This window comes from Physcomitrium patens, chromosome 11, assembly GCF_059467195.1.
Source record: "Physcomitrium patens ecotype Gransden chromosome 11, ASM5946719v1, whole genome shotgun sequence".
In the NCBI taxonomy this organism is placed as follows: Eukaryota; Viridiplantae; Streptophyta; class Bryopsida; order Funariales; family Funariaceae; genus Physcomitrium; species Physcomitrium patens.
Window position 1 is genome coordinate 7288766 of NC_143420.1, and position 13287 is coordinate 7302052.

At 39.1% G+C, this 13287-nt stretch overlaps 3 protein-coding genes and 1 long non-coding RNA gene across 5 annotated transcripts; 2 read left to right on the top strand and 2 right to left on the bottom strand.

The window, feature by feature from the left end:
- Positions 1 to 71: 71 nt before the first annotated feature.
- LOC112288193 (adenylate kinase 4) lies at positions 72 to 2241 on the bottom strand. Its single transcript, XM_024532137.3, has 6 exons — positions 2002 to 2241; positions 1686 to 1831; positions 1418 to 1537; positions 1122 to 1289; positions 777 to 866; positions 72 to 507 (listed from the first exon to the last, which is right to left on the bottom strand). Exons 1-6 carry the CDS (start codon positions 2111 to 2113, stop codon positions 409 to 411), a joined length of 735 nt encoding a protein of 244 aa, XP_024387905.1. The 5' UTR covers positions 2114 to 2241; the 3' UTR covers positions 72 to 408.
- A 3560-nt stretch (positions 2242 to 5801) lies between these two features.
- LOC112288835 (small ribosomal subunit protein uS12) lies at positions 5802 to 7157 on the top strand. The gene is made up of 4 exons (XM_024533473.3): positions 5802 to 5902; positions 6097 to 6252; positions 6574 to 6700; positions 6845 to 7157. Exons 1-4 carry the CDS (start codon positions 5898 to 5900, stop codon positions 6983 to 6985), a joined length of 429 nt encoding a protein of 142 aa, XP_024389241.1. The 5' UTR covers positions 5802 to 5897; the 3' UTR covers positions 6986 to 7157.
- A 1177-nt stretch (positions 7158 to 8334) lies between these two features.
- LOC112288837 (uncharacterized) lies at positions 8335 to 9391 on the bottom strand. Its single transcript, XR_002971703.3, has 2 exons — positions 9153 to 9391; positions 8335 to 8824 (listed from the first exon to the last, which is right to left on the bottom strand). It is a non-coding gene; the product is annotated as an uncharacterized LOC112288837 (long non-coding RNA).
- Positions 9392 to 9838: 447 nt separating this feature from the next.
- On the top strand, positions 9839 to 12600 carry LOC112288834 (protein CHROMOSOME TRANSMISSION FIDELITY 7). 2 transcript variants are annotated; one of them, XM_024533471.3, is made up of 6 exons: positions 9839 to 10062; positions 10359 to 10578; positions 10839 to 11190; positions 11446 to 11619; positions 11758 to 12164; positions 12268 to 12600. In XM_024533471.3, exons 2-6 carry the CDS (start codon positions 10466 to 10468, stop codon positions 12407 to 12409), a joined length of 1188 nt encoding a protein of 395 aa, XP_024389239.1. In that variant the 5' UTR covers positions 9839 to 10062; positions 10359 to 10465; the 3' UTR covers positions 12410 to 12600. The 2 variants fall into 2 exon arrangements, with proteins under 2 accessions (XP_024389239.1, XP_024389240.1); XM_024533472.3 differs by having other exon boundaries at positions 9927 to 10062; positions 10367 to 10578.
- Positions 12601 to 13287: the final 687 nt, after the last annotated feature.

Below are 13287 nucleotides of genomic sequence, written 5' to 3' on the forward strand. Positions count from 1 at the left end.
AAATACAGTTGATAAAGACGCGAGCAATGTTTAACCAATTCATTCAACAGTTCGTGAAGAATTGCGAGTGGTTTCCTTGGTATCAATCACCAGGAGCGGCTGTATTGAAACGAAACACTTCCGCTCAGGCTTTATATGCATAAAAAGACCCTTACATGGGAATCTCCGTGAGAGTCTATGCACAACCTACTGACTATTCTAAATCCCCCGTAGTTCTAAAAGTATAAAATTGACTCTTCTGTTTTCATCACAAGACCAGAAACGATAGTCAAATGTTCCACGTTGCCAACTAAGATGCACGTCCGGACAAGGGGAAGAAACAACCTCCACTCCAACAATGTGTTCGAGCCGCCCAAAAATTACTAAGCTGGCACAAGTAGGCAGAGTGGTACATCAGAAAGAGAGTACTCAGGAGATGGCTTTCTGAATCTCCTGAGTGACGACATTAGCTGGCTTCGCAGCTTCAATGTTCCTCACGACACCCTTTTTCAGGTAGTACTCAATGACCTGAACGTAACAAAATACTCACATGTAAGAACAATCGATAGGCATGAACAGCTGGCAACGAAGTGATACGAAATCAGCAATAGATCCAAATCAGACTTATTATTTCCAGATTTTACTTGCATTGCTGATCAAATCAAACCAAATTAATTTGCATCACTCAAGAATGTACATCAGCTTTGAGTACGCGAAGAAAACCCTTGCAAGGTACAAGCTCTAGCTGGAAAAGAAAACCATAATACGCAGATATGAAAAAGCAAAACAAAACTCACGGGTGTGGTCTGTTCGTGGAACGACGATAGCCTCTTCTTAAGCACTTCCACAGTGTCATCCTTGCGCTGCAACAAAGGCTCTCCAGTAATCTGCCGACCACAAGTCATACACAAATTCAAGACCTTGAACTTGCTCTGTGACAAGACGATCTTACGCCCACGCATTCGAGACTAACGCCCTTCTCTCCAGATGAAAACTAATACAAGATGCTAGCGTTCCTTCGAATAGAGTCCAACCAGTCACTCTAAAAACGCTGCGAAGAATCTGTGTGTGTGTGTGTGTATACATTTATTACGACTAAATGTAAAAAAAACATGTCAAGATTTAGAGAACGTAAAACTTACGTCATCACGGCCAGGCACCTTCGGGGGTGCAAACTTGGAGTGATAAGATCGGCCACTAGCGGGGTGAATCCACCGCCCAGTAATACGCTCTTCAAGGACAGAATCTTCAATCTCAAAGTTCAGAACCTTGTCAACCTTTACGCCTTGCTTCTCAAGAGCGGCATCCAACTGCAAAGGAGCACGGTAGATGTCACTAACGGTGACAAAACTAGTAACTCCATTGAGCTTCTAATAGCTCCGATCATAAAACTCTAAAAACCAGAAAATTTTCAAGAGAAAGGTTAGAACATTCATGCCTTCTGTGCTTGGACAACAGTGCGGGGGAAGCCATCAAGAATAAAACCCTTTGAACATGACGGCCGTTTCAAAGCCTCCTCGATAATTCCTACCACTAAGTCATCGGAAACCAGCGCGCCCTGCCAATCAACTTCCACCTCTATCAACACATGCTGTTATACCAGAACTATGTCGAGCAAATTCTACCGATGGCTTTCTAGTGCTTTTACGCCATTCACATCAACTAGCATAATATAGTTCTCATTGAAATAGGAAGTTAGTAGTAACCTGGTCCATAGCAGCCTTGGCTTGTAACCCTAAAGGCGTCTGCTTAGCTACCGCTGCGCGCAGCATGTCGCCCGTGGCCAAATGGCACAGGCAGTGCTCCTCCTTGAGAATGGGCGATTGGGTTCCCTTCCCACATCCCGGAGGCCCTAGATGACACAATACAAAACAATAACAATCAAACACAAAACTAAACAAATACGAAAAACCAAATCAGCATTCAAATGTAACAACCACGGTTAGAAAATGCTCGCTAGGCATTCTACGTTTTGCAACCCAGAAATCTCAAAACACCTGAAACCCAAAAGCGTGCATATACCAACAAGGATGAGGCGCTTCTCCTGTTTGGGGGCACACTTCATGCGGCGCAGAAGCTCATGGAAGAGCACATCGTTGGGCACATCCTCCAGATTAGCAGCAGCGGCAGCCATGGCGTGGCCCGGGGGTTGTGAAACAGGCGAGCTCGCGACGTAGCGACCCCAGCAGCGTGGTATGATGAGGGTTGGATTAGAAGAAGCCTCGTAATGGAATCGACAAGTGCGTCCCGGGACACATGAGAGAGATCAAGCGAGTGATTTGGTGCTCGTGACGAACGATGTTTTGACATTTTTGCCTTTTCGCTCTCCGCAAAAGGTTGCTCTCTTCCCGCGGTAACGGCGACGAAGCACCTCACGTCGTGTGTTGGCGTCACAGGATTTGCCTGTCCCGCGCGTCCGCGTCACTTTTCAACAGATTACTTTTTCACAATCAGCCGCATACAATGTGCAACGTCGGTGCACCCAAATTCGTTGTTGGAATTGTGCAAGTTTGGATGTACATTATGTGTGTGTGAGTTTTTTTGAATTTGAATTTGAATTTGTAGAGTGCCAACTTCCAAGAGATTAGATTATTGTGTATTCCTCTACAAAATCAACAATGATTCTCTATGATTTTAGAATAATTTTGTGTTTAATGAATGTGGATAGTCCATTTGAGTCTATTTGCATTTAAATTGTTAATTTGAAAGCACTTGCATGAATTTTTAGCATAGAGTGTATATATTGTAAGAAAAAAAAAATCATGTATATGTATATACATACATAAGAATGTTAAATATATCCATGCTTTTACTAAATTGACATGATATATATATATATATATATATAATCATGTTTTTATTAAATATATGTAAAATAATTTAAAGAATAACACATGTATTTTTTAAAAGCCAATTTTAGATATTTATATAAATAAATAGATATTTCTTGAGAAAAAATGATAAATTTTCTATCCAATTATGTAATATGCTTAAAATTTTAAAATAATTGCATAAATATTTTAAACTTTTAAATTATGATTGATATAAAATATAAATAAATATAAATAGTATAATAATAGATAATTCCAAATATTGGCTCTTTTAGGCTTAAATTACATTAAGGTTGATTATAATTTATGTGTGATTCTTATAACCTTATTTTACTTAGTTATATAATTTCTAAAATTCACATCTTGTTACATTAAATCAAAATTAGATAAAATGTTCAACTTAATGCAAAAAAATTAAAACAAATAATAATAGGATATTATTTTAAATTTAACTTTGTAAATATTGATATATATATATATATATATATATATGTATATATATTGCTTCAGAAGCTATTTAATATTAATAATAAAAAAATAAATATAAAAAATCAAAGAAATACAAAAAATTATAATATAATACTATACACAAGATCAATATATATATATATATATATATATATAGATATACATATTTGGAAATTTTCAATTTGTTTTTGGAAAAAAATAATGTGTCTCTTCTTCTTTATTTTATTATTTATTTATATTACATCAACCAAGTGTCAAGGACAAGAACTTAATGAAGGAAAGTAAATAAGTGAGATTTTTTTTCAATCTACCAATTACCTATAGATACACATAAAGGTGAAATTGTGTCTATGAAGCTTCTCTACAAGATATTATCAAATATATCTATTTTTACCTACTTCTACCTATTAATAGTATCTAAGTGACTATTAAAATAAATATGTATGTATGTGACACCAAATTCTATGATTTATTTATTTTTTAAGTTTTAAGAATTATATTTTATTTTAGGAATATAACCAATTTTCTATAAATACTTCAAATTTTCAATACAAGATCCAAAAAACTATAATTTTTTTAAAAATTAAAGAAAAAATTTAGAAACTTCTAAATAGATAAAAAAAAATTATAAATTTATATAAAATTCTAAAAGTTTCTAAAAAATAATTTAAATATGTAAAAAAAATATAATAATTTTTTTATGAAACTTTAGAATATTTTATAATATCTTAGAAATTTTTTTATATTTTTTTATATTCTTAATATTTGAATAAAATAATAGGATTCTTATCAAAGTTATATTGTAAAATTTGTTATCTCAACATCTATGCATCACCTTGATATTAATGCTTGTGTACATTTGAAATGCCAAATACATAGAAGAGAACTAATTTTTGGAAATCTTTCATTACAAAATAAATTCTATTGAGACGTTACCAATAAATATTACAACAACTACTATCTAATCTTTTTATGAAAATAGATATGGTAATTTGTAATTTTGGGAGAATATTCAATTAAATGATGGATTTAAAAATAAATAAAAAAATCATCGTTGTTTCACACTGTTATCAAATGTGGCTCTAATGAATATTATTAATAGTAATTTAAATTCCAGAACCCATATTCTGTAATATCAATGTTGTGCAGTCTAGAAATTGGTCATAAAAATAGACTTTGTCTTGAAATATTTTAGCACATTGTTACATAGTCTCATTTGCAATCACAATCCAAACATTGCATCACAGAGATGTTAAAACAATTGCAATCCAAATGCATTTATTCATTGCTTGTTGTCTTCCCAACCCACATACAAATTTATTCTTGTTTTGTTTTGATGTTTTGCCTTTTCGATGGACCTTTTAAATGCTCATTCCTACAATCAAGCCCATGGTGATAGAAAACTGCCAGGTCATGGCTCTCCTAAAACCAAAGGTCAAAATATGGTTTTCTTAGTTGCATATAATCATATACATAACTTTAATTCTAAATCATTATATATTATATATTATATATTACCATATCTTCTACTTATATATATATATATATATATATATACATATCATGTTGTTGTATTTATTCTGTATTTATTTTTTTCTTATTCTTTTTGTTACATTTTATAATTGTACATATTTCTATTTATTCATGCATGTTAATTCTAAGATTATGAGTGCTTTTTGAATATGTATATGCTTTCTTTTGTGTTGTTTTTTTTTTTTTTTTTTTTTTTTTTTTTTTTCAATTTTATATTTTATCAAGAAATATTTTCTTGAATGATTATTGTTTAAATGATTTTTATTGTGATCTATTTTTGAATTATATTTTATTATTCATCAATAATTCACGTTCATATATTACTCTGCCAACAAAGCAAGGTCCTCTAATGCTAAGGTGTATATATATACAAACACATGCACATACTCAGCTTATTCAACAAGTGAAAGGTTTTTAAGAAAACCATTTTTTTAGAAATTACCAAATCATATTCCTATTTAAAATATTTCACAATCTATTAAAAATCTGTGTTTAGACGGTTATTTGTTTATTTCAATACATGCAGTGTGTGTGATAGTAATCATGAAACAAATGCCAGAATCCAGATGCCTTTTGTTTCATAATTACTATCGTGTATTTGTTGCAAGTGATTGAATTAGAATAATCACAATCAATCAAAATTAAATTTCTATAAATTTTCAAACAAAAGAATGACACTATCATGTGGTCAAACTTCAAAATTACAAACCATTAGGAAAGAAACCGATCCAAATAGATGTAAATTGTGCCAAAAGGATCGTAAATAAGAATTGAGATTGAGCAAGTGAGCAGAAGACAGGCACAACATAACCCACCAATAAAGTTTCTCAACCATCAGACTGTAGAAGGCACCCGATTGAGGACATGGATAGACACCTGGAAAGGGGATCTGATTAGTCACACGGGATCTGAAGTTGGCCCCTGGAGGGACCCTCGCCGAGGTTTGCCCTAAAGCAGGCCCACGCCCTCGTTCTCCTTCTCTTTCGACGGGCGGAGGTTCTACAGCAAGCGTCGCGCTTCGCCTCTCCCTCTTTCGTCCTCGCACTCTAACCTTCGCATTGCCACCCGCTCTTCCAGCCTCTCACCATGGGGTATGTTGTGTCTGTTCGTCTTATTTCATCTTTTGAATCTCCACTGTGAAAGTTTTGGAGAAGATTTTCGAGAGCTGTGTGTTTGGTACTTCACTTCGGGGTTAGGGTTTCGTTGATTTGGCTCGTTGGATGGGTTAGGAGACGAGCTGAGACTAAACATGGATTGGTGTGGGGTCCGTGTTTTGTTCGTGCAGTAAGACACGGGGTATGGGAGCTGGGCGTAAGCTCAAGAACCACCGCAGGGCTCAGTTGTGGGCTGACAAGTCCTACAAGAAATCTCACTTGGGTAACGAGTGGAAGAAGCCATTCGCTGGTTCCTCTCACGCCAAGGGTATCGTTCTGGAGAAAATGTGAGTATGATGTTTATGACTTATATAAGTTTTAGAGTGACCAGTTTCTGGGAGTAGTAGTATTTATTAGGGTCAAATGCTGTGTAACTGGCCTTGTTTCATTGTAATTGAATTTGCCAACCTTAGCAGTTTCATGCATTTACGAATTCCAGGCTCTTCGATGGACTGAGAAGTTCGCAGGTGCTTCAAAGGCCGAATTCACATAGTGATTGATTTGTCATCGCTTGGTTAGTACAATCAAATGTGAACCGTCACTTCGTGGTCACATTGCAATCGTTGGTATGGAATGCGTATTCTAATGAAATGTAAATTGTTTGACAGTGGTATTGAGGCCAAGCAGCCCAACTCTGCAATCCGTAAGTGTGCCAGAGTGCAACTTATTAAGAACGGAAAGAAGATTGCTGCCTTCGTTCCCAACGATGGTTGTTTGAACTACATTGAGGAGAACGTAAGCATTCTCGCTGCATTATTCCTGTCATGGCCTCTAATTGTCTATCTGTATCGCCCACATCAATGTCGCATGTTCTCATCTGTTTGATAGCATTTTCTCTTGGTCTCATCATATGTATGTATATATTTTTCTTCTTTTCAGGACGAAGTGCTTATTGCGGGATTCGGTCGTAAGGGGCACGCTGTCGGAGATATTCCCGGAGTCCGTTTTAAAGTGGTGAAGGTATCTGGTGTATCTCTTCTGGCTCTTTTCAAGGAGAAGAAAGAGAAGCCACGATCGTAGAGGATGTTCAAGGTGCACCTTTTTTTTTATCTGTAGTTGGTCAAGAATGTGATGCAGTGCATTGAACTTGCGTTCATGCTAACACAGTCTGTCAATGGGATGAGCGAGCTATTGAACCTATTCGTACGGCATGTACTTTCGCGCGTTTATTATTTGAGCACTGCTTAAGCAACTACGAGCACAGAAACCTGTTTCGTGCAAGCCGTGATTCATGCATGTTGTTGATGTAGGCATCGGCCGCATATTAGGTTTGCCACTGGCTACTATTGTTATTGCTTTTCCGAATGCCTTGCATTTTGATCAGTTATTGTCCCTCATAAATAATGCCAATTGTGTACACTCAACATTGCAAAGCTCTCAGAAGCCAGAAGTAAGTACGTTAACCAGATAACTGAACTAGCACATGCATTTCAAACGCAAACAGCTAGCCACTATTGCAGTATTGGAGCTTTTTGTCACACGCCGCAGTGTAACAGAGATATGCATTTGGTAGAAACTCGCGCAGCACTGTGTAGGTTCCGATCGGATGAGTATGGTTTCTTGGATCACCATGGCCAGCAGTAATCTTCAATGTCACTACATGCTAAATGGTGAATGTGAGTTAGAAAAGCTTCCAGCCGCTGATAATCAGTGATGCTGAAACATAGCGATGCAGGGGAAGGTTTCCTGTGTACTTGTTTTTCTTCTTTGTTTCGCTGGAAACTAGACTGTCAATGCATGTTGAGTGATGTAGATTTCTTAGAAAAGAAGAGATTTTGACAACTCTCAAGGGGTCTTGTAGAAGAGGAGGTGCAATCAGTATGTAAGCATTTTACCCCTGTGCTGTTTGCGTGCTTTAACATGTGTACCCAGCCATTCTTCAGCGGTGATGTGAAGAATTCCTGCACATGTGATCCACCTTATCTGAACCTTTTTTACACGGCACACGAAGGAAAGAACCATGTAAGAGTGGTTACACAAATGACGGTGCATGCTGTACTCTGGTTAGATCATTCAATACTGAAATAGAAGGCAGAAATGAACAAACGAATTAACGTAGCTCACAATTAGCCACCACAACCGCAATATGAGTTTCAGGAAGTTATTTATCCAAGTTTCAAGGTAAGAGCCACACCATGACTGTTACCTGCAAGAGGAGAGAGATTTCTGATGGTCTTTAACTGCTTGATTGGGTCGGAGAGAAGAGACGAAATCTTAGTAAAAAACCCATGATTGGCCGATAAAAAGCACGCAGGTTGGACAATAGTCACGTGCACAAGAATTGCAACAGTGGTGACATGATAATAATCATCGACGTCTTGCACGGTTTAACGACACTATCAACCCACACAGCGCAAATGTATCACACCTTCTGCGCAGCCTAAAAAAAATTAAATTCACACACTGACTTAAAAAATTCTCCGTTAACAAACCCTCATTCGAAGTCAAGACTAACCCACCTGGGTCAAATATCTTTTGGAGACCTATTAATGCTTGAATTGCCTAGTCTGCAGTACCATAAGTTTTCAGGGATTGAAATTTGAGTGGCATTTAGACTTTCCTAGCTACTAGACCCTGTTGTGCAGCATGTGATCCAGTGTGGTCGTTTAGCGAGGCACTTCGGAAGAATGCGCGACTAACACCCGGCTTCACAATTCAATACTAACTTCCTAGTGACAGTCAGAGTCGGCAATCCACAGAAGCTATCGCAGAAGTAATCCAGGTTGGGTTGGCCAAATCGGACCAAAGGGACACGGATGATGTCGCAAACAACGTTCACTCATTCAAACCACAACTCATAGTTTTCGGATATCCTCAAACGCTCGCTGAGTTTTGCGATAGAAAACACTTTGATGAATGCTGCTCGAAACAGAACCCAACTTTTAGATTAGATGTGCGAACCACCGATGCAGGTGATGGCACGGATACAAGAATCAGTTACTGAAGATGAAATAGTCTGAAGACAAATTCTAATACACAGATGCCTTCAAATACAATTCCAGAAGTCTTTTTCGTGAATTTCTACAGCTGCCGAAAACTAACAATAATCGTGTCAAAGTCGCACGCAATGGTCGACGAATGTCTTGGGCACTGTTACTTTAGACGGCGCCTACTTCAAAAACCCTAACACTGGTGATCTCAGTCACAACAATGAAAGTACAGCGAGGGATTTTCTCACAATTCTCACCTCATGGAGCATTCTAGACAGATACTGGTAATTCATGCTAAAACCAACCTCCTGGTCGAACCTCTCATCCTCCTGGCAACCAAAATCCCATCAACATCAACAGCAATTGCAGGCCAGGATACCCCGAGTTAGACGACACCACGACTTCCACATTCCGCCCAGATTCGACTGCACCAACGAAAGACAGAGCTGCAACAGGATTGAAACCGATGTAATCCACAAATAATCGTCCTAGCTACCCTACAGTATTCAAGAATATAATACAGCGTCGAGCAGGCCAAGCGGGCGACGTTACCGTTGCAAGGTCCGCTTCACGAATAGAACCCCGATGTCTCATCCACTCCAAGTTCACCGATGATGTTGCATCCACCTTTGAGTGGTTTCACGCACGTCCACCACGCCTCATCCATGCGATTCCTGAATTAGAAGATTCGCATTCAATCTCAATCAGCCGCTCATCAGATGTCGCCGTCGCCGTTGACGACGCCGCTCGTTAACGAAAAGTATCGCCGACGTCCTTCGTTGCGTCTGATCCCAACGGCTACCGTCGACCTCGTTCGTTCCAAATGTGAACGATGCTTTGATACAAAGTTCTAGCGGGAACCAGCCAACGTCTGGCGCCTTCTTCAGCGTCACTCCCGTAGTTCTTGTCACCCCGCTGTAATGGTCATCAGAGCCCCCGTAATCGATTCTAATGCGCTTAATTAGTGGTGCACCAGCGGTCCGAGAATCATTTGTGGTGACATAGTGCAGTAGCCTTTGATCAAAGTCGTTCTACAGGGTTTTCTTTGAATCCTGGGGGTTTTGGAGTCTTCTTGAGTTTCGTGTAGGTGTTGTGGATTTGTAGTGTAGAGGTATACAGGTTTGAGTTCATGCAATTGAGCTGTTGAAGAGTGTTGAAAGCAAGAAGGTTAGTCTTGCTTATTTGCATCTGCTTGTGGAGTTTGTTACGACTGTGGTGGGTTTAGTGGAAGCCATTGCTCTACGGGGACGTTAGATTCTGTTGCTTTACGATTCTTGTTTGAGTTTCGTGGAGTATTCCGTGTGCTCTGAGCGCAGTAATTGTCTCAATGCTTTTAGAATGAAGCCCCATCGTGTCCCGGAGCGACATTTTTTCTCTCTTTCCTCATCGGAGATGAAAATTGCGTCAAGTTTCGAATGTGTCATCTGTCTGGATGGTTGTGTACTCAATTTGGGATTTCTTAGGTTTATAGGGGCGTGAGGACTCGGGCGGATGATTCTTGAGCATTGCCATCAAAGTCCTCGGCCAAAGTGAACATGGAGTTGCGCAATCGGAAGTGATAAGCATTGTGATGGACGTCGGTATAGCAGATGATGACACACGATGCCGCAATATGGGCTCATCAAAGAAGGATTCTCCATTGCTCATGTACAAGCGTCGCAAACGTGATTCAACTCCTGTGAGGTATGCATGCATGGCTCCGCCTATCTGTTACTGCCTGTTGCAAAGTCTATGTACTCTTCCTGTGGGCTTTACTGTCCTCCGTGTTCATGAATCTGACCGTCATGTATCGATTCCTTAAGCCCCAATAGGCGTTCAAGAATGCAATGTCGGTGGACACATTGGTGCCCTTCGTGCGACCCGGTGGTGTAATTATTTCGGACTTCCGACTATTCGGTTCGGTTGCATTCTCATGGCGCTCATATCCCTTTTTCCATGTACAGAAGCTCCAGCCCCATTTCAGACAAGACAACCGAAGTAGAATACGATGAGTCTCCGTCCGAGTCGGAGGGTCGAGCATCCTCGCAGTTGAAGCTTCAATCCTTGGAGGAAGTAGGTCCGACAGGATGCAGCCAACGTGCATTGCAGGTGGTTAAAACAATCGCGGATTCGAAGAGGACATTTGCCCCACCTCCCGCCAAGCGCTGTCGACAGTACTTTCTAGACCTAGGGCAGGCCGACTTCACTCACACAACTTGTCGGGTTTGCGGATTAGTGTATGCTCGCGGGCTGGAAAGCGATGAAAAGCTTCACAGTTCTTTTCATCGGAGTCAGCTGAAGGGCATCCATTACAAGGTAAACCTTCGTTCGTCTGCTGCGAAGTGGTTGCTTCGCGAAACAGTGGCACCCTTTAACTTGTGCCAAAGTTGTGGAATTATCTCGAGTATGTTTCTTCTGCAGTTGATAAACAAAGTGTTCTCCTCTGCACCTATACCTTTGTAGTTCCGCAGCATACATTCTGTTCTTCTTTAGGTTGACATCCAGTGTGCCAGACAAGCTGACAATTAGTAGCGACTTAACAACTCAAATCTATGCTGATGTGGGCTGCAGGGTTGGAGCAATGAGAGAGTGGCTTATCAGGTTTCAAGCGAGGGTGATCGGGTTGTGTATGTATTGCCCGGCGATCCTTCAGGTTATCTGAACAAGGTTGGGGAGGTAGTAAAGGTCATGGAGCAGGAGATGGGGTTGTCCCCAGGTTGGCTGTGGCAGAAAAAGCATTGCAAGGTGGGAATGCGAACTTTCAGCATAATCTTCAGTATTGCCTCCGCTTTCTTTCTGTTCCTTCCATGTCTTCTTCCTCAGTATGTAATGCATCTCGCTTTGATAAATTTTCCGAGGTTCTAAGCTGTTTGAATTGAGCAGGCCTATCTATTCATCTCCGCATCCAAGAAGATTGTAGGCTGCGTTATAGCGGAACGCATCTCGTCCGCGTTCCCTATCGTACCCCATGAATCGAAAGACTCGAAGCCTCTAGACACTCTGTTACAATTTTCAGTTTCTAGAGGACACTCTGAAGAGTCACCTATCTCAGAAGCTAAAACTAGGGACGAAAAGTCGAAGCCTTGTAAACAGCTTCTTTGGGGGGGCTGGAAGTTTAATAGGGAAGTAGTGAACCGAAAAAAAGTACCCAATGACAATGTACAGGAACTGGGAAGGGCAATCATGTGCAGCAAGACTGAAGTCCCTGCAGTATGTGGAGTGAGGGGAATCTGGGTTTCTCGAACAGAGCGTAGGAAAGGCATTGCATCCCATCTTCTAGATGCCATGAGGTTTGTCCCTTCGTTTTGGCTCACATATTTTGACTCTTACTATTCCTTGAGAGTTCCTAGATGTCTGCCTTCTGAAATACTCACTTGATTTCTCTTGCTTCAGGAAAACATTTTGTGTTGGAGTGACGTTGGAGACCTCGCAGTGTGCATTTTCCCAGCCTACTCCAGCTGGTGAAGCTTTTGCTGCGCGTTATTGTGGCACTCCTTCCTTTCTTGTATATCATACCTCGTGGTCGATAACTTAGGTCTTCTATAAGTTGCAATTTGTGCACCCTTCTGAAGTTACTTCGGTGCAACACACATGGCACACCAACCTGGTTCGCACCATAGGTGCTGTTAGTGATTTTTTTTGGAAAACCATTTCTTGTAAAGATTTGCATCATCGGCATTGGAATGTGATAAATGGAACGTTCTTGAAATGTAGAACGGCTTTGTACCTTGTTTTATTTCTCTTGATGCAGTAATTGTCAACATTTCTGCATTGTTGAGGTGTTGGTTTGAACCCGTCGTTTTTAGATCATTATAGCTATACTTTTGTAGTTATGAAGTCCTTTGTTGAATGATACAAGATACAAAAAACATTGTTAAGTAAATTGTGGATTCCTTAGAAGTAATCTACATTCTAAAATATAATAAAGGATGTACATATCATTGATTTGTAACCATCAATAAGTCAGACAACAATAGTCATGTCCATCTTTTTAAAGACAATGTCCATATATTTGACATCATTAATCATTATTGATACAAACTTATGTATTGTCCACTTATCTATGTTCATGAAAAAATATGTTTTATCAACATTTTCAACCAACTTTTCATCCAACATACACAATTAAAATTTATATGCATTACAAGTTTGTCATCCAAACTTCTTCAATTACAACAAATGGTTGATGAATTATATATAATTATTTTCATATGGTATGTAATTTTTTCTTAATGTACAATAGTTTTTCTATGTAGATCATTAGCTTGTCATATCTATGTATGTTTACAATATTTTTGACTTCTATGAAATTTTGAATCTAGCAATTGTAAATATTTTCAAAAATAGCTATATTACTTTAGGTCATGTAACTAGGTAGAAGAATAAGATGCAATGATTACTTAATTATGTTCT